Genomic DNA, 21,911 nt, shown 5'->3' with positions numbered 1-21,911 from the left:
TCTGATTTTATTCAACTTATGCAATATCAAATTATTTTAACAAGTAAATTTAATTGATTATCAGCCTGCATTTCTTATAATGGCTCGATTTATTACTGAATTGGAAAATATTCGATAAATTAATTGAATATTTATCTAAATTCAGCTTATCTCACGGAGATTTTCACAAGGTTGAAAAGTAATTGATAAAGGTTTATATTAGTAAAAATTTTAATATGTTCAATTGTCAATTAAGATTTTAGTACAAATGACAAAGTAAAATGTGTCATAGTGTAACTAGTAAAACGATGGCGTACAAAATTGTACTCCCTCGGTCCCACTAGAAATGAAACGTTTTTCTTTTTGGGTTGTCCCATTAAAAATGAAACGTTTCTTAAAATAGAAATAACTTTATCTCTACTTTTACCTCTCTCTTACTTTACTCTCAATTCTTTAACTCACAAAATAATACTACTACATAAAATCCTATGCCTAAAAGCAAATGTTTCATATTTATTGGGACGGAGGGAGTATAATTTTATTTGTTGTACTTCACTGTATCTCGTTGCTTATTTTTCATATCTCGTTTCTACACTTCCATTTCCTTATTTTCTTAATATAAATCATAATTCAACAAATAAATTTTATAAATTTAATAATAAATTTTATAAATTTTCTTTTTTGGTTAATAACGCAACATTAGTCTAGAAGCTATGGCAACTCCAAAATTTCAATTAATTGCAAAAGTTAAACAAATCATTAGTTTTATTATAACCTCAGAATAAATAAATTCATTATATACATGAAGACAAAAATTTAGAAAATTTAGGAATTCATAAACAAATTTATTACTGCTACTAGTATTTTAATTTAATTTAATATAGAGTAGGGGGAATTTTAGAGTGCCTAGGATGGTGACTAGCCGGGCCCACAGCACGGTCCCACTCAGTCAACAAAATTGAGGTCAATGGGGACTTTGTCTGCAGTGGGGTATCTTGCGGTTCGTCCGTTTCCACCTACATATTGTGTTGTACGTTGAAGAGGTACAGCGGCGTGCACTGTAGACATTGAAAAGAACGGACGGTGGGAAATTAAAGATATACTCCCTTCCAGGGACGGAGCCAGAAATTCTCTATAGGTGGGACAAAATTCTATACAAAGAGATTTTAAGGTTTTGAGAAGGGGCATTTATAAAAGTATTTCAAAATAAAAATAAAAATTATGATCAAAATAGAACAAATAAATTTTTTTGAGATGGGGCATTTGCCCCTCGTAAAGTATATATAGATCCGTCCCTGCTCCATCCGTCCGCCATTAGGAGTTTCATTCAGGGCGGCACGGATTTTAGAAAATGTTAAAAGAAGTGGGTGGAAAAAATTTAGTGGAATAGGTCCCACTTGTATATATTAGTTTTAAATGAAATGTGAATGAAATGAATTAGTGGAAGGTGTGACCCTATTACCATTTATAGTAAAAGTGAACCAGAACTCTTATTTACGGACGGACTAAAATAGAAAAATGAGACTCCTATTTACGGACAGAGGAAATAGTGCGTTTTTCTTTTTATATTTTTTTATTATTTTTTTATTTTTCGAAAGTGGGTAATTTTCTTTTCCTGGTTTTGGTTAGTCAAGGCAAAAGGTGTGTGACAACAATTATTTGTGATAACATGATTCATTTACTCTACTACTACTAACGTTTTCTTTTCTCCTCATTGGGGTTGCTGCTTGTTTAGTGTTAACATCACTTGGCATCTTCTTTTTATGATTGACGCACTATTTTCTACACATGCTCGTCATCAACAACTTGTTTTTATAGTACTACATGTGAGGACTGAGATCATTGTATTTTTGTTACTCCAATATTTCATATTTATCGAATATATTACTCCCTTTCTTATGCTGCACAGTGATACAATAAATTTTTAAAAAAAAGACATGTTTTGCTAAAAAAAGAGGATGTGATAAACAAATTCAGAACCGTATCATCAAAAGCTCACATGGGAGAATAAATATCTCACCCACCATTTTGCTCTATTTAATTAATTATTCATTTATTTTATTTGAAAGTTTGTGTATTTATCATGATAATAATGACGCATTAACAAAAAACATTAATTTCGGTACTTCTATTAATGTGGAATTTATGACTTTGTGTAGCTTATTTGATTAGTTTATTAATTAGATGTTAACTTTTTATTGAATAATAATAGTGGGTCCTCCGTGCTTAGATATTGTAGATTATAATGCTTGATGTTGACTCTTTAAGCACGAGCATGCAAGCCCATATTGATATAAATTGGCATTATATTTTTCTTGTGATTTAGTATAAGTAATTAAGTCTTCTTACAACTTCTCAACTGTCAATTGATCTTCGAGAATGATTGAATCAAACAAGTCTTCAACAAATAGAATCATAGATTTTTGAAATTGAAATTATTATTTAGAATATAAAAAAATAATTGCGGAAATAGTTTCCTTACTAATTATATGAGATCCAAACCTAAAACCAAAATGTTACGATAAAACATAATTAGAAAATAAAATTTGAAAAATAGTAGTAGTAAAATGATGTTTTCGCCACATAAAACAATCAACGATAGCCCAAAACCATCATATACAAATTAATTTCTTGTAAGACCAAAGTTGAATACTTAGTGAACAACAAATAACGGTTCATGTTGTCTTATAGGACTGTTGTTGGCAAATTCATCATCTACACATAGCTAATAGGTTGTTCCTTTCAGTGTAATGAGCTCCTCATATCGTTCCTTTCCAAATGTTTGATCAAACTCTGATACATGAAACTACAAGAGTTGGAAAGAAACCAAAAAAGGTTGTGAATCTCAAGTTTGCAGTTCATAATATAAAGTGTTGATTTGCTATTTCTTTCAGCCACGCGTCATTTTCGTTTCTTCACTATTATTTGTGACTATTTGTTCACCTAATAGCGAATACCACACATATTCCATATCAAATAGAAATACCATTGTTTTCTGCTTTTGACTTCTCACTCTCGACTTTTGGGACGACACTGATCAAGATTGGAAGCTTGTTTCCCTACATGCTTTACTATTGTCATTCATTCCGTCCCAAAAGTGAAGGTCTACCGTGAATCCCAACTCCAACTCGAGGAGGACATTGAGGAATGTGGGTTTGTTTGCAGAGAGATATGAAATCAAAGTGGAGATTGAGGAATGTGGTAAAATGAAGGAAAGGCGTGGGAATTGTTTCCGTATCATCACCATTTTGCTCTATTTAATTAATTATTTATTTCTTTTATTTCAAAGTTTGTGTATATATCATTACGCATTACCAAAAATATCAAAAATTACAAATTTAAGAGAATTACAACTTACAAAATTTGTTAAATGAATGGATAATAGCGAGCTGGTGCGTGATTCATCTACCATTCTATGTCTTTTATATGCACAAAATTAGAATACGTGAGATCATGGAATTAAAATATCATAAATTACAAATTTGTTAAATGCTCATTGTCATTTTTAACCGCCGCTTCTATCTTTGGCCAATTTAAAAGGCTTTAAGCATTCATGTGGTCATCTCCAACCATTTACACCAAACTCAAACCCAATTTTAAGTATGGATCAACACCAAAAGTAATTTTACTCCAATCATTTACACTAAACTCAAACCCAAAAGAATATTCTATTTTCTCCTGCTTTTTATACTTTTTCAATTATACTCACATACTTATTTAAATTACACATCAAACCCACGATACTTTTTCAATAACTTATTTATATTAAAAAATTAAATTAAATTTCTTATTAATAGTATTAAATATACTTTACATTAAAAAACTTACACTAATTTGAAATGTTCTTAATTTTAAATAATTAATGAATCTCACCTGACTATAAATAATTTTAAATAACGAATGCCAAGCCAAAAGAAATAATGCATTCCATTGCAGCATTACTACCAAACCAAAGAAACAAGTATTCCAATAGCATGCTTTCTTGCTGCAGAGAAAGACAACGTATTTTTTTCATATATGGAGTGATTTGCAAATCTTAAATTTTTTTGCAGTAGATACCCAAATTTGGTGTTCTACTCTAATTTTGGTGTTATCACATAGAAAAACCCAAAAATGGATTTGGGTTTAGAGTATGGTTGGAGATGTTTTTTATACCAAAAATGGAATATGGTGTATGGTTGGAGATGGTCTTATTGGGATTATAATCCTAATTTTTTGCACCACACGTTTTTAATCGGGACATTGCTCTTAACAAAACAATTGCAGCCTGATTAATCGGGAAATTGCTCTTAACAAAACAATTGTAGCCTGAATATTCAAAATTCATGATTAAATATTTGTAACCATTGATTGATTGATTTCATGGTTGAATTATTCATGCTTATTAAACTAAATAGTGTAACCGATCAAATTATTAGTCCACTCCACAAAACTTGATAATTTAAGTGATTTTTGCCACTAGTGATTAGATGTAACTGTTTTGCCATTAGTGATTTGATGTAACGGTTACAATAATGAATTGAATCAAAATGAAATGTAATTCAATAAGTATTCAAAATTGCATTTGTATTCTTAGTACAAAATGATTATTAAAACCTATCCAAAATTCGTCTTTTATATATGTATGTATAGATGGTTAAATGCCACTCAAATGACTTAAAATTTGCATGGAACTTGCAAAACGGATTGAGAAATCGAATGAGAGTATGGAGGCATGATGGTTTTGGGCTATCGTTGATTGTTTTATGTGGCGAAAACATCATTTTACTACTATTTTTCAAATTTTATTTTCTAATTATGTTTTATTGTAACATTTTGCTTTAAGGTTTGGATCTCATATAATTAGTAGGAAAACTATTTCCGCAATTATTTTTTTATATTTTGAATAAAAATTTCAATTTGCAAAAACTATGATTCTATTTGAAGACGTGTTTGATTCAATCATTCTTGAAGATCAATTGACAATTAAGAAGTTGTAAGAAGACTTAATTACTTATACTAAATCACAAAAAAAATATAATGCCAATTAATATCAATATGGACTTGCATGCTCATGCTTAAAGAGTCAACATCAAGCATTATCATCTACAATATCTAAGCACGAGAACCCATTATTATTATTCAATAAAAAGTTATAACATCTAATTAATAAACTAATCAAATAAGCTACACAAAGTCATAAATTCCACATTAACTAAAGTATCGAATTTAATGTTTTTTGTTAATGCGTCATTTATTATCATGATTAATACACAAACTTTCAAATAAAATAAATGAATAATTAATTAAATAGAGCAAAATCATGTGAGCTTGTGATGATACGGTGCTAAATTTGTTTATCACATCCCTTTTTAGCAAAACATGTCTTGAGTAGTACAAAGCCCCACACTATCACCCCAATAATATTTTTTCAATAATAAAAAAATAAAATAATACCAACATTTTATGTTTAATTGAGAAATCTCATCGAACAATAAAGTCGGTATTTGGAAGCCTCCATTCAGAATAATAGTACGAAATTAATGTGGGATTTTGTCCATTTATATTTTTAGTAAATGCAAAATTTTCGATGGATACTTCTAATTCCAAAAAACTAGCAAAGTTTTATTAAGTGCATAAAACTAGTACTACTTCCATTCCTTCATAGTTAAGTCATTTTTTCATTTCGGGAAATTTCCTTATAATTGAGTCATTTCCATTTATAGTAACTTTTTCTTCTTTTTTACTTTATTCACTTTTTACTTTATTCTTTCTACATTTTTTCTTTCTTACTTTTTTATCTATTTATTTAACACACTCAACATTCATTTCTTAAACTCCGTGCCGAAAAGTTTCGCCTCAACTATGAGGGAACGAATGGAGTATTTCACTAATTGATGCAATGAAATGGGCTTATATTTTCTCCTCGTGATATTCACATTTCACGTCACGCGAAAAGAATTTATAGTAATTATTTAAATTCTACAATTAAATTCTATTTTAATTATTTAATTTTGTATACATTAACAATTTTATCATTTTTTTCCAACACGTGAAATTCTTTGTCACAAAATTAAAATAGAATCTAATTGTAGAATTTAAATAATTACTATAAATTCCTTTCGCGTGACGTGAAATGTGAATATCACGAGGAGAAAATATAAGTTTATTTCATTGCATCAACTAGTTTTAGATCTACTTTAACCAAGGTAGAATTATTCTTTTTTATTATTTCTTCATCAATTATCTCAAGCGATGACATACATGCATGCAAAAAGCTAGGTGCAAACATAACATAAAAAAGCATGCAAATTATTACTAGTACTGGTATAAATTAAAATTGAAAAATTAATTAACACACTCATTATTGGTGGGCACGCGATAATTGAGTTATATAGGGACCATGATGTATTTATCAATGTGATATGAAATATGGTTTTAGAAGTACTATGTCTATGCCCCACATCACAACTGCACCCATTAACAAAACCTACTACGTACTCACAATTCAATTCAACTTTGATGGGAAACTGACATTGATTATTTTGAATCCACTCTATCTTGATATATCAAAATTGGAAAGTTTTTGTTGCGTTGAGAGTAGGCCTAAAGAATTGGGACTTTTTTTTATTTTTTTTTAAATATTTGTACCGTCCACAAATTAGGGTTTTGAATAATTTGAAGTGGCATTAGCTAGGAATTGTCATCAACGTCTTCAAAATTGCAGTGAAATGGCTTATCATTATAGACAAATGAATTTGTTTAAAGTTAGGTTGGATTTGATATCTACCCTAAATATTCACATGTATATATTGATAGGTGCACATAAATATGAATGTACTTAATTGTGTGTGAAAGAAAGTAATTAACAATGCATATATAGTTACAAATACTCCATAAATTTATTAATAGAAACGGTAAGAGTATTGAAAATGAGACACATTATGAAAATAATGTTACTGATCGTAAAAATATATGTGAGTCAATGATGACTTTCGCTCTAGTGTAGTTACTACTCCTAGTTAGTAAAAATTTTGTTGGATGGAATAAAAAAATGAAAAATGAATACTTTTGTTGGATGGAAAAAAATGAAAAGAAGAGATAGAGTGTCATTTAGAAATAATTTTCATTTCATCTATATCTTGTTGCTATGGATACCTTTGTTTTGTTTTAGGCTTTGCAAGAGATTTACATGAACCAACTTCTTTGCCTTTGTTTTGGATTCCAAGTTTGTGTTACAATATTAATTTTGATCATGGTTTTTAAGACTCTCGGTAGATCAAAGAAGGAACTTGTAGCTTTTTGTGCCCAAGTAATTTATTTTGCAATTTGAGATAGCTTTGGTTGGATTTAATCTAGCCAATTTGAATACCATTTCTTCTTGCAGTGTCTCCCTTACTAAAACTCCTCGAAATTTTTTATTAATGCTGTTTATATTTAATTTATATTTTATTTAAAATATCTCTACATTTATTCATTAATGTTGTTTGCACATAATATATGGCCTGATTTCTTACAGTAAAGTAATTTTTACTAGTTTAAAATTCTTTGCTAATTGTTGAGTTGTAATTTAGATTAATTCCGCATATATTTTTATAGGAAGAATACACCAAATTAAAAAGATTTGGGTACTAATATTTTTATATCCACATCTCTATTTTGGTGCATTACTGGGCCCAAACAAAATAAATGAGTATAGGATAACCCAGTAATTCTATTAGGCCCAAAACTGTGGCCCAATACTAGATGTTATTGGAAAAATGATCAATTATCCCATTTCGCATGCGCACCAACATGGCATCACATTTTCCCAGGGAAAAAAAATCATGATGTAATTGAGAATCTTTTATACTTCAATTATTTGTCGAGGATGCCAAATGTAATAAGTAGGAAAGAGCATATGAACAACGAGTCTAACTGGTAAAATACCATTAAATTTGTAGAAATCAAATTATTCCTATTGAACAATAAATGTGGTGCAACTTGTAAGTAGATAACAAGACAATTACTACTACAATTTATTAAAGATCCCATGCTCATCACAAACATGAAAACACAGAATCTTCAATTCTGACAACAACTTATCCCAAGTCACATAATATTTTATCCAAGAAAGCAGCAAAGCAAGAGAAGTGGGGTGTGGGGGTAAGAAATTGAAGATTCCCTGATTTTGTCCATGGCCCAACTTTACAAATGATTAATTATAGATCCTAATCAAATGATGTTGTTTTAGATTTTGAAAAACTTCCATTTTGAAATTTCAAAACTACCTTTGAAACACTTCTCATTTCTCATTCGTTTACTTCAGACAACAAACCATTTTAATCGAATGGATCCTCTTATCCCAAAATTATGTATAGATTTAGCCATTGATGAACTATTGTTGAATATAAAATATGCTACAATTAACAATGAAACATAACTTAGGATTCACATCACCACAGGTAAATGAAAAATCATTAATGCACTTTTTAACAAATGTAGAAATGCTACTATAATCTTTTAATTTCTTGGCTCTATGTATTGGTGTTCTTATCAATCATATTAAAGTTTTTATTTAATGAAAGAGTTATAAACATTGTAACTTGATTGAACATGTAAAATGTGATAGAGTTTTGGCCTTTGTACTAGTAAAGAAGAGCCCACATGCTTTTGTTTTCATTGAAAAGACATGGGGCCACTTTTTTTCATCGCTATTTAGAGCATCCGCAATGGTCGGCTAGCGACCGGCTAGCCGATTCGTCGCGCTAGCCGATCGGCTAGCCGAACCATTGCGACCGGCCAGCGCGAAATCGGCGAGCGCATCGGCGTGGGCTGGCCGATCGCTCGTCGCTAGCCGATCCGCTGGTTGATCGGCTAGCCGCCATTGCAGGGGCCCGATCGGCTAGAGATTGGCCAGCGGTGTTTTCCGATTTTTTTTTTTTGTTTTTTTAAAACCTATATAAACGCGATTTTCGTTTCATTTTCATTTGCACCACTTGTTTTAACGAGTTTTCTCTCTCTCTAACTTTTTGTTCAAGAGCATCATCAAGCGATGGATCACGCGGGTGGTAGCGGTAGCGGTAGTGGTGGGGATCCTGAGGAGTACGAACGGAGGATGAACGAGGCTATGGAGGCCTACATGAACCGCGGGATGGAGCGGTACATGCGTATGGTGGAACAGCAGGCGATACCTCGCCCTCCTCCACCAGTTGTCCACCACCGAGCAGTGATTGATCGGGATCACGTAGCTGCACATCAGCGGCTGTACGAGGACCACTTTGCAGAGTACCCACGGTTTCCCGCCAACATGTTCCGGCGGCGTTTCAGAATGCGCAGGGAGTTGTTTATGCGCATCGTTAGGGCATTGGAGCGTCAATATATGTGTTTCCGCTTCAGGCACGATGCGGCTGGCAGACCCGGCCACACCCCTATCCAAAAGTGCACGGCGGCAATCAGGCAGTTGGCCTACGGAGGTGCGGCAGACATGTGGGATGAGTACCTCCACATCGGTGAGTCGTCAGCCCTGAAATGTCTGAAGGAGTTCTGTGGGGGCGTGATCAGCATTTTCGGTGAGCAGTACCTTCGAAGCCCTACTCCCGAAGATTGTCAGAATTTGATGCAGATGCACGGGGAGAAGCATGGTTCCCCGGGATGTTAGGCAGCATAGACTGTATGCATTGGGAGTGGAAGAACTGTCCGACTGCCTGGAAGGGGGCCTACACGACCGGCTACAAGTCAAAGAACCCCACGATAATCCTCGAGGTCGTAGCTGATTACCGGCTGTGGATCTGGCATGCGTATTTTGGGGTAGCCGGGTCGAACAACGACCTCAACGTCCTGAACTCGTCTCCCCTCTTCAACGAGAAGTGCCGGGGCGTCGGTCCAGCCGTCTCATTCGTGGCCAACGGCAACCGGCATGATATGGGCTACTACTTGGCGGATGGGATATACCCTCGGTGGCCGGTCTTTGTGAAGACGATCCGACAAACAAGTGATGAAAAGAAGGCCTACTTTGCGCAACGACAGGAGTCGGCGCGCAAGGACGTGGAGCGCGCATTTGGTGTGCTCCAGTCTCGATGGGCGGCAATCAAGGGCCCAACGCGTTTGTGGGATGTCGGATGCGTTTCCGAGATAATGTACGCCTGCATTATCCTGCACAACATGATCGTCGAAGACGAAGGCGTACAACTGACTAGTTGGGTCAGTGACGATGAAGCCGGTCCAAGCCACGGAACGGCCACCCCTAGTGTGCGACAGGGGGTACCCCTCGATGAAGCCGGCCGACTCAAGGAATTTGCCAGCATGCGCCAAGTGGATGCTCATATTCAACTCCAAAAGGATATAATTGAAGAGTTGTGGGCACGGAGGACTGCACGACGATAGTTTTTTTTCTTTATTATGCATGTACTTTTTTTTTTATCTATGTAACTTTTTAAAATGCAATTAATGAATTTTCCCGTACACGTGTCTAAATTTAATTCCGTATTTTAATCGTAATTTTAATTCCATAAATGTAGTATATTTTGAATTGTTTTTATTGCGGTTGGCCTATGGCTGGCCTAAATCTGACGTGGCAGGTGGTTTTTTTAGTGTTGCTGACGTGGTAGAGGAGAGAATGGCTGGCCTATGACTGACCTATGGCTGGCCTACCGACCATTGCGGATGCTCTAAGAGTAAAACATATATACATTCAGGAAAAGTAAATTACTTACATATGATTTTTATTGTTAAAAATCAATAAAATTCAAAAACTTAGTAAAGAGAGGATTCTACAGATGACATGATTAACCTATGATGCCAAAAAAATGTGTACTTTCTGATAAAAGAACCACATGATTGGCTCGAAAATCAGTGCATAAATCATACCACATGTACACTATACATATAGTAATATTTGTCATTATTATGAAATAAAATTATTTGTCGGAGATAACATCATATGAAATAAAAATATACATATAGATAGCACTATTTTATACTTATTACATCTTCATTTTTCAGAAATGATTAATCCTATAAAGAGCCTGAAAAATAAAATTCTTCATAGAAATACGACATTGAGAATACAAACAATTACCACCTCCGTCCCTGAAAATTTGATACAGTTTACTATTTTGGTCCGTCCCTGAAAATTTGATACACTTTACTTTTACCATTTTTGGTAGTGAACCCTATATTCCACTAATTCATTCCTACTCACATTTTATTATAAAACTAATATTTTAAAAGTAAGACCCACATCCTACCAACTTTTTCAACTCACTTTCCATTATATTTCTTAAAACCTGTGTCGGGTCAAAGTGTAGCAAATTTTGAGAGATGGAGGTAGTAATATTTAGTAGTACTATATGATATTGAAGGATGACATAATTAGGAGTGTAAATGGCTACAAAATTCGTTTGTTATTACTCCTATCATTCATTTATTCAGAAATAAATAAATTTATTAGTATGAAGAAGTTTGGTGACAGAAACTATCCAATCAATTATCACATATTAGGTAATTGCTCTGGACCATAATAGGGGACCAGTAACATGATTTTCAAGATACAGATGTTGATAGATTAATTATAATTCCAATTAAAAAAAATTGTGAATTTCTAATTACATTTTATTTCTTGTAATACGACAATTAAATAATTATAGTGATTTAATAACTTAGAGAATCCTAAGTAGATTATGAATTAATTGATGAAAGGTGTTGTCAGTAAAATAGACACAACCTTTTCTGTAGGATTTCAGAATAATATTTATAGTCATTATAGCAATTATAATGTGATAGATCAAAATTTCCAACCAAGAAAATAACGTTTGATTGCTTTCTTTATGGGCCACCAAAACTAAATAAAAAGGCAAAGTTAATGTATACTACTGTCTATATCAATTCGAGAATGAAGTTATTTTCATTTTATCCGTATTAAAAAAAAATATCATGAAAAATAGTTAAATTCTGGCTAGTTTGGAATTCCTGTATTTTCATTGTCTTCTTTCTGGCAAAATACGCGATAATATTGCATTAAAGTTTTAAATACATTCAAATGTTAACTCATATTTAAGGTGATGACTTGTTAAATTCGACTGTCACATTATTGCATATTTCACCAAAAGAAGACAAATGAGACAATTGTGAAAAATGCAAACTTCACGATTTAAGATTTTATTTTGAAAAATACGAAAGTATTTACTTCCTAAAATTGAACCTGTGATTTATTTTACAATCCGACATTAAAAAATAAAAGGCCAAGTATAATATTGAAGACAAATTGGGGACCAACCATTTTGTCATATACCCAAATAGAGTAAATAATAAAGTTTTCCACATTTACATATGTTTTCCGATGATTAATATACCGCAAATGTAGCCGCAAACGACGCTAAATTAATTAAATAACTAATCATAAAAAAAATAAAATTGAGAGTTAATCATAACATGGGTGAAATCTTACGTTTTCCGGCGGAAAAGGGAATATTCCGGCGAGAATTAGCGGCGGCGATGAGGGCGACGAGGAGGTCGGCGAAGGCTCCGATGATGAATTTGTGGGTCGGTTTGGGGTTGAGGGAGAGGTAGCACGTGAGCAGCTCGTGCAGGTAATCCCAGCTCTCCTCCACGTCGTGCACGCCACGCGCCTCCACCATTTCTTGCATGGATCGCCGGAAGTCGGCGAAGGGGTCCGGCGAGTAGGTGGGGACCGCCACCGCGGCCTCGTTGTCGAGCGAGGCCGATGACGTGGACGCGATGGACGAGGACGAGGCCGAGGAGGAGTCAACGATGGAGTTTGACTGGCCGGGGGAGGAGAAGAAGAAGCGGCGGGAGGCGAATGCGGTGGCGAGATCGGGCCCCGGGACGGGGATGGGGATGCTCTCGTAGAGGGAGTTGAAGTTCTTGAATAGGTGGGACGGTGGATTTTGATTTTCCGGCGGCGGCGGCGGAGATTTGATCTTTGTGAAGCATAAGTTAAGGTTTCTTGACATGTTTTTTTTTGGGAGAGGAGTTTATTGTGTTAAATGTTGAGAAAGTTGTGAAATGTATAGTATATTTTGGGGGGCCTTTGCCATGTGTTAATATTTTGGTTAACGACTTTTCTTCTCTCTCCTAACAAATTTGTGGTCATAGTTTCATAATTGTGCATTTTGTTCGGATTTTGAAACTAATCGAAATTCTGATGTAGATATGTTTTATGATTGGCTCATATAGTACTATTACATGTTAATCCAAACGATCTTGTATTGTGGGCAGCGAAAACGATTGTATTATGCGAAATTGATTCATTTCATTTGTTGTACTTCCTTTTATCGCGTTTCTTGCTTTTCTGATTCATTTCATTTTTTTATTGTAAATTACTATTCGACAAATAAAATCGTTTAATTTAATATAATATGATATTGTTTGTTTCCTATAATTGTAATTATTTGATAAAGTTATACGAAATTATGTCATCATCAAAATCTTTTTTTTTTTCAAAAATCAGATTAAATCACCAATGCATATTTAAAAAAATGATATACAATGGAACTGACATAAGTAAATTAATCATAATTGAAAATAACGAGGTATACCAAATTAATCCAATATTTAAGCAATGATACCAAAAAGTAAATTTTATGTTAGTGTAAAAACTAATAAAATATTAAAAGTTTTTCGTATATATATTAAAAACTTTTCCTTACGGTCGGGTACATAGATCATTATTCATGTGTTATATACTACAAGGCTGCCACTTTTTCTTTATTCACCAACTTTCTAACAATATATACTTTTTCTTTTTGTTCTTTTCCTAAGATGCATCTTTATTGAATAGTTCACTCTCTATTACATATATATAGTAATTAATGAATTGGATTCGAGAGTCCATTTTTGTATTCGACTATTTTTTGCAACCATTTCCAAATTCGAGTTTGAATGCTATCTAATCATTCACCCTCCAATTCTACTTTCTCATTTCTATGTGTTGCTTTCTTTTGGTAGTTGTCTAAGTAGTTTTAATTCTTAGTTTTGAATTTATGTGAAATTTAGGTGACTCTGTTGTTGCTTGCAATTTTGGGGTTGTAGGATGTAACTTTCTTTTGCTAGTTGTCTAAGTAGTTTTTCTTGTGATTTTCATATTTTGCGGCGATTTTGTTACTCTTGCTATTTTGAGGTTGATGGATGTAACTTTAGATATTGTATCTATTTGTATTGGTTCTAGTTGGTGAATATTGCTTTTTTAGAGCTTGATTGTTTGCTATTTTATTTTTTATACCTTTTGTTTTTGAATTTTTGCTCCTTTCTTGTGACATGAGCATTTTGTTGTGTAAAAGAATATTAATCAGATTTATTTTTTCCCAAGGGAAGGAAATCAAAATAACTCTTGATAATTAGATGATTGATTAATAGTACTACTCATATTGATAAATTTTGGGGAAATTGTTGAATGATTTCTAATTTTTACATGGATGAAAATGAAATCTCCATTTACTGACATGCACGGCCTAATTGGCTATTGCCACGTCGAAATAAATTCATTGAATCAAAAATTGATCTATTAATTTTTCTATTGCTTTATACTACTATTAAGTTACCAATTTTGTGTAGAAAATAAAATAAACGGCATGGTATGGGTTGTCGTGTCTTATCTCGTCCAAATATAATAATTTGTTTGTCTTATTGTCAAAGTTGTTAATCTACATAGTATACTAATTTGTTTGTCTTATCTCGTCAAAGTTGTTAATATAAAAGGTACTCATTTCTCAATAATTCACTTATAAAATAGATTATAAAATAGTGTAGGTGTTATAACTCATAAATTTTATCCTACGTGATTAAATTTCCATTAAGAGAAAGTGATAATAATTGAAAATGGGTAACACTTATGCCAGTTGATGCATTTAGAAAGATAAAAGTTCATAATAATTGGATCTTTTTTTATAGTAGAAAATTCGTATTTGTTCTTCACTTGATGTTCACAAAATAAGTACTCCATTTAATTTGAAAAGATATTGATATTTAAATTATAAAATAAAATATGAAATTAGGAAACCATGCATGTGTGGAAACTGCATAGAAAAGGTTGATGGGGTCAAGATGAATCCTTACACCTTTGTAGTTTAGGATTGAATTGACTTTACAACCGTATATAAATATCTGTCATTTAACAAATTAATATCATCCTCTAAATAAATAAATAGCATAAAAAACCTTGACAAATTAAAATTATGATATGTTTAGATAGGTGCGTCACAAAATTTACTGATATTTTGGTGTATTAAATATTTGTACGTAACCAAATTGTTTATATTTTTTGATGTAAAAAATTTACAAAAATATCATTAGGCTCGACCTGGAAACGTTGAGCAAGTCATCCAAAATCACTCAACACAACTAGTAAGACTGGAAAATAAAAGTACTAACCAACAAATCGAAAGTAAGAAAAAGGTCATCTCTTCAATGATTTTTTATTGCATTTGTGGTCCTAAGCTTGTTATCTGACTATCTTATAATCTTGACCAGATCCTCATACATTTACCATGGTAGGAAGACAAATTTTGGACATCACCTCAGTTACAATTCTATCTTATAATTACATGTACAGTTATTAGTGATGATAATTACCACTACATAGATTGAAATATTATAACAAAACACATAGCCCATAGGAATGAGGAATCATTTTGTGGTTGCCATGTTTATATACAAATTACTCAATTTTACCAGTCATAAATTATGGTATATGATTCTTTTGCATGTAAATTGGCTCAAAGAAGACATATATACAAATACTAAAAACAAAGAAGAAAAGAGACCCTTTTCAAAATACAACCAAATCCCACTTTATTATCTGTGGTTGAATGTTTCACATCACGACTAGATATTTAAGATTTAAAACCAAGAAATCTTATTAAACTAATATTTACATATATAAAATATATTGATGTTCACTCAAGACATGTTTTGCTAAAAAGGGATGTTGGAAACAAATTCAGAACCGTATCATCAAAAGCTCACATGGTGGGGATGTCTCACCCACCATTTTGCTCTATTTAATTAATTATTTATTTTATTTGAAAAGTTTGTTATTTGTCATGATAATAAATGACGCATTAACAAAAACAATTATTTCGATACTTTAATTAATGTGGAATTTATGAGTTTGTATAGCTCTTTTTAATAGTTTAATGTTTTAACCTTTTATTGAATAATAATAATGGGTTCTCGTGCTTATAGATATTGTAGATGATAATGTTTGATGTTGACTATTTTAAGCATGAGCATGCAAGCCCATATTGTAATTGGCATTTTATTTTTCTTATGATTTAGTAAAGTGATTAAGTCTTCTTACAACTTCTCAACTTCTCAATTGTCAATTGATCTGCAAGACTGATTGAATCATACAACACTTTAAATAATCATAGTTTTCGAAAATTAAAATTATTATTCAATATAAAAAATGGATTGTGGAAATAGTTTTCCCGCTAATTCTATGAGATCCAAACCTAAAACGAAAAGGTTACAATGGAGTAACATAATTGGAAAATAAAATTTGGAAAATAGTAAAACGATGTTTTCGCCCCATAAAACAATCAACAATGGCCGAAAACCATCATGCCTCCATACTCTCGTTCGATTTCTCTGTACGTTTTGCAAGCATCACAATGCAAATTTCAAATCCTTTGAGACCGTGACCTTTTCAATTTCGCTGGTTAGAAGCGCATCCACGGGCATTAACCTTCTTTTTTTTTTTTGAAAAATAGCATTTATAATGACTCCTTACCTATTTGTGTGATGAATTAAATCACTTTGTTATAGAGGAAATGTCTAAGATGACATTTGATACACTATTTAAGATTCACTTGGTCTTGGTGGAAGAGAAAACATTTGGAAAATATTTAACTTTTTCTAACATTATTTAATATTCCACATGTTCAAACTTTATCTTGCCAAAAAAAAATTAATATTGATGGAGATGGATCTTATATATTTAAATAACTTTTCTTCTACTTTTTTCTAATGGATAAAGGGATGAAAGTGATAGGTCTTAGCCTAGCCTTTAAACGAACTACGTACAGTTTTCTTTGATTATGAACTTACATATTTCACCAACATTTCAGACTAACCTATAATTATTCTTTGAGCATCCCCATCCGTACTATTAAATAAAAGCATGAAGATGAACCCAGACCCACTTTTACTCTATGTCCTTAAGCAAGAGCACAACACCCACATCAATGCTCTTCCGCAAGGACAAGCTCATGGATCCCACCATTCTATTATTCAATTTAAATACTTCAATTACTAAAAATATTTCTACAATATAAAAATACATTAAAATATAAAAATTACATAATTAAATCCTAAAAATAAAAATTACATAATTAAAAATCCTAAAAAATAAAAATACATAATTAAAATCCTAGAAAATAAAAAAATACATAATTAGAATCCTACAAATTAAAAATTACATTAAAGACTAAAAAATATCCCCGTGGAAGACTAGTCATCTATCCCCAATGTTCTTCGGAGACCCCGTATAATTGGAAAAATTGAAAAATAAATTAAAAGTATGTAGAAAACGGATATAATTTATTGGGAAGTGGAAAAATAATTTTTTATTTGAAAATGATTTTTTTTAATTAATTTTGATTTTTTTTAAAAAAAGTAAAAAACAAAATCTATGTCGTTGGCCAATCGCAACCAGCCACGTAAGCCTGCTCAGCGGCAAGGACGTGCTCTTATTTAAGAGCACCGTCCTGCCGCTAGCAAGGACGGACAACGTGCATTGGTGAGCAGCGGCGTCCTTACCACCGGCAAGGACGGACAACCTTACCGATGTGGATGATCTTATGTCTATAAATATAAATGTAGTTTAATGCTACAAAAAGGTAGCTAAGTTGAGTGGCAAATAAGGCCTACTTAAAGCTATTAATTCGTGTTTTGAGTTTAAGATTTTTCTATAGCATTTTCTGATTTATCTTTATTTATTAGGAAATTATCTCCATTTAATTTGATGACGTATTTTACAATTGGTGTATAATATTAATATGTGAGCTGCAAAGATACTGCCAAGCCAATTGATGAAGTTAATAAGCAACATATTGTAATTAAATAATCACGGTGTCATTAAATCACTGAATACCAGCTATTAAGCCTAATTAAAAATAAAAAAAATCACGTTTTGTTGTCGAAGATAAGTATACAACTCAATCAACTACTACATTTTTCAAATGCAAATAGTTGACATAGTTTGACGATTTTCTTATCTGTAATAATAATTTATCATTAGTAATCACGTGTGCTAGCTAGATTGGCAAATTAATTGATCTTAAATATAAACAATTTATATTACTTTCTACTATTTAAAACTAGTTGTATAGAAAAAAAGGTACCTGCTTTTAAAGTCACCAACTTTCCATGAATTTCGGTTTTTTCCACGAACTTTAAAAAGTTCGTGTAATGTCACGAACTTTATTGTCGGTTGACATTTTCCCATGTCAGGTTTTCCGGTCTGATTCAAACTGTTCGTTTCCTATTAAGACAATATCCAAATTCTTTTATCTTACTATCGTTATCTTCGTCTTTGAAATAACTTCGGGTGGGTACCTTGTACGCCTCAATCGGAACTCGGATAAAAAAGTTATGGCCATTATGAAAGTACAAGGTCGCAGCCTTCATCAAATGACCATAACTTCTTCATCAGAGTTCCGATTGAGGCGTACAAGGTACCCACGCGAAGCTATTTCAAAGATGAAGATAGCGACAGTAAGATAAAAGAATTTGGACATTGTCTTAATAGACAACGATCAATCTGAATTAAACCGAAAAACCTGACATGGGAAAATGACAACTGACAATAAAGTTCGTGACATTACACGAACTTTTTAAAGTTCGTGGGAAAAACCAGAATTCATGGAAAGTTGGTGACTTTAAAAGAAGTTATCCCTAGAAATAATTATGAAAAGTTATGATGTATATCACACTCAAATATTTATAAAGTATAAAATAAACATCAAATAAAAAAAAAAAAACATAAAGGAGTAAGGACTAATTTCAAACTAAATATTGACTCGCGATTTAAGCCATAAACAACCTTAAACAAACATTAAATAGTGGATAATAATTGGGATTTTATTGTGGAAAGTATGGAGAGAAGTCCCACTCATTACAAGTTGTTTGGAACATAGATAGAATGGGGCCTCGACCATTATTACCGAATCATAGCTGCCTTCGAGTGTGACATTTCACTATATTATTTTATTTTCTTTTTTCCTTTTCTCAATCTTAATAATTACACGAGAATGATTGAACATAAAAATCACTAAATCCTAATTTCATGAGAACGTAAAATAATTTTAAATTATATCTGACTCTAAAAACAGTTTTTTTTCAACTATTATATGAAGTCCTAAAATCCTAATTACAACTCAAACTAAAATAGTAATAGAAGATCAACTAAAAAAAGTAGTATTAACATTTTTTCTTCTCAAATGGTCTTTGATGGCCAAAATCCACAATGCATTAGCACTTCTCTAGCAAAGTGTTTAGTTTGATTCCTCCGACTATTTCACATGTCCCATGTGAATTCCAATTTTTTTTTCGAGATTATGACTTTTCTAGCTTTGTCGGCTACAAAATTGGAATCGTTGAGAGAGATCTCGTGGTTATTTGGACCTACCAAATTGAACATGAAATAGCTGAGGCACGATATAATTATATGAACACGACATAATGGAGAAGATAAATTATTTGTGGGCAGCGATAAATGTACATAATTGTACATGCATAATCGAACTTTTTTTTAAAATTTTACATTGGAAACCAATCTATAAACATTAATTAATTTAAAATAGTTACATACTAATCATGTTGCAACAATTTTTTTAAAATTGAAATTTTAACTTTAATATTTACATATTTAAGAAAAAAAAATAAATATTTTTTTACTAAATATTGTATAATTAATTTGAATCACGTTCAAAATCATATTACAATTTAGCATAAAGTCACTATAACATTCTTTTCTTATTGCTACATAATAGTATAACAAATAACAAAATTACTTTTTAATTAAATCAATAAATTAAGGATAGTATGTACGTGTACAATTCATCTACATTCATCTTTATTCATCCTCTAAGATTAGTCAATTTTCCATGTACTAGAAGTATGGTTACACTTAGGGATGTCAATCGGGCCGACCCGTCGGGTTTCGGGCCAACCTTACTCGGGTTGCGGGTTAATCGGGTGCGGGTCAATCGGGTTGTGATTTCTTTCGGGTTATAAAAGTTCAACCCTAACCCTAAAAAGCTCGGGTTTCGGGCTAGCCCAACAGGTTAATCGGGTTGCTACCGATAATATTAACATGCGATCAATCCAATAAATAATGATTAAAATTACTAACATTCATACAATGTATGTAACGACCCGCCCTTCTAGGGTATAATAAATACGGCGATAGTTACCTAGACGGACTTAAATGCAACAAAGATCATAGGCTAGGGTTTCATTTAAAGGGATTTGACCAAAGTATTTAATGAACTATTTAAGCAACAAAACAACGGCTTAATCAAGAAAACTAATGATGAATAGATATCATAATTTATGCTCCAAAAAGCAAGGGTTTAATATAATCCAAAACGCATCATTTCTCAATATTCTAAACCAAAAGGAATAAGTTCAACTCAACCCAAATAATAATAAGTTTCATGTTTCAGCGGAAGCAACCAAGAGGGAGTAGTACACTAGACTGGCCAACCCGTACGCTGGCACACAGTCTAACATTGGTGTACACTAACCCAAGTAGAGTTTGCGGCTCTACAAGGATACGAATTCGATTAAATCAATAGTGGCATAGCCACAAGGGATAGGCACGACAAAACAAATCAAGGCATGATAACACAGATCTCATTCTCATCAATAAAGATTTAGGACGATGTCCTTATTTTAAAAGAAAAGCCCACCTCGATGGCTTAGATCGCAAGTATTCTCTTCCCCTTGCTATCACGCTGAGAGCGCGAGTTATCACCTTTAAATTAGGTGTATCACAAATCAGTCTCAAACATTGATTCAAAATCATGCATGTTCCCAACGTTTCCCTTTTCCCATCAATTCATTTTAATATCACCATTCAAAATCAAGACATGATTATCATATCACTTTTTATTCGCACTACAACTCCAGATCTATCATCAAAATGTGACATGAGTGTTTTACAACACACATCACACACACACACACAACACTCACGCACGATCCACATACACACATATGCATCCCATTCATCAATTGGTTTCCCCTTTTCACTCGATCTATATGCATGAGGGTTCAAGAACACCGATTAATCGGTTAGTTGAGAAAAGATAAATCAAAATACCTCTTCTTGATAAAAACGATCGGTAGAAACAAAGTAGAATCTTGATTCTTCAATAATTTTTTGAGGCTTCAACTTGAATTCTTCTCAAAAGATGAAGAACTCTTGGGGAAAAATAGAAGAAAAATTGAGAGAGAGTAAGTGGCGTGAGTTTTGAGAGAGGGAGGCGTGATTTTGGGATTTAGGTTTAGGGTTATTTTCTCTCTTATTTATAGAGTGCAAGATATAATCTTTAATTATATAAATCAAAGATTTAATAAGATATGGGAGAGTGTAGTTGGTGTGAAATTTGGAGAGAATAAAATGGATTTTCGAATTCTATGCTATTTAATTATCATATGATTTAATTAGATATTTCACGGAGTAGAATAAAATATCACGGAGCAGAATAAAATAACAAATCCTCCCAATAAATATGGAGTAGGCGATTTTATGCCTAGGATTTAAATTCAAATCCTAACTTAAATAGGATATGACAAGATCTCTTTAGATATGGTAAGATTTGTTAGGATATTTATATTTATTCATGGAAGAGAATAAATAAGAGATCAAATAATATAATAAAATAATTCATTCTCCCATAAATAGGAGATTTTCGAAATCTCCATGATGTAAGCATAGGGGTCGAAAA

The 21,911-nt window shown here is 32.4% G+C and overlaps 1 protein-coding gene across 1 annotated transcript; it reads right to left on the bottom strand.

The window, feature by feature from the left end:
- Positions 1–12,191: 12,191 nt before the first annotated feature.
- LOC125223940 (transcription repressor OFP16-like) lies at positions 12,192–12,974 on the bottom strand. The gene has a single exon (XM_048127259.2). It carries the CDS (start codon positions 12,909–12,911, stop codon positions 12,363–12,365), a length of 549 nt encoding a protein of 182 aa, XP_047983216.1. The 5' UTR covers positions 12,912–12,974; the 3' UTR covers positions 12,192–12,362.
- Positions 12,975–21,911: the final 8,937 nt, after the last annotated feature.

Source organism: Salvia hispanica, chromosome 1, assembly GCF_029641045.1.
Source record: "Salvia hispanica isolate PSC_SH4W2 chromosome 1, Shi_PSC_v1, whole genome shotgun sequence".
In the NCBI taxonomy this organism is placed as follows: Eukaryota; Viridiplantae; Streptophyta; class Magnoliopsida; order Lamiales; family Lamiaceae; genus Salvia; species Salvia hispanica.
The sequence above is the reverse complement of the archived record's forward strand: the minus strand, read 5'-3'. Positions and strand labels throughout refer to the sequence as shown.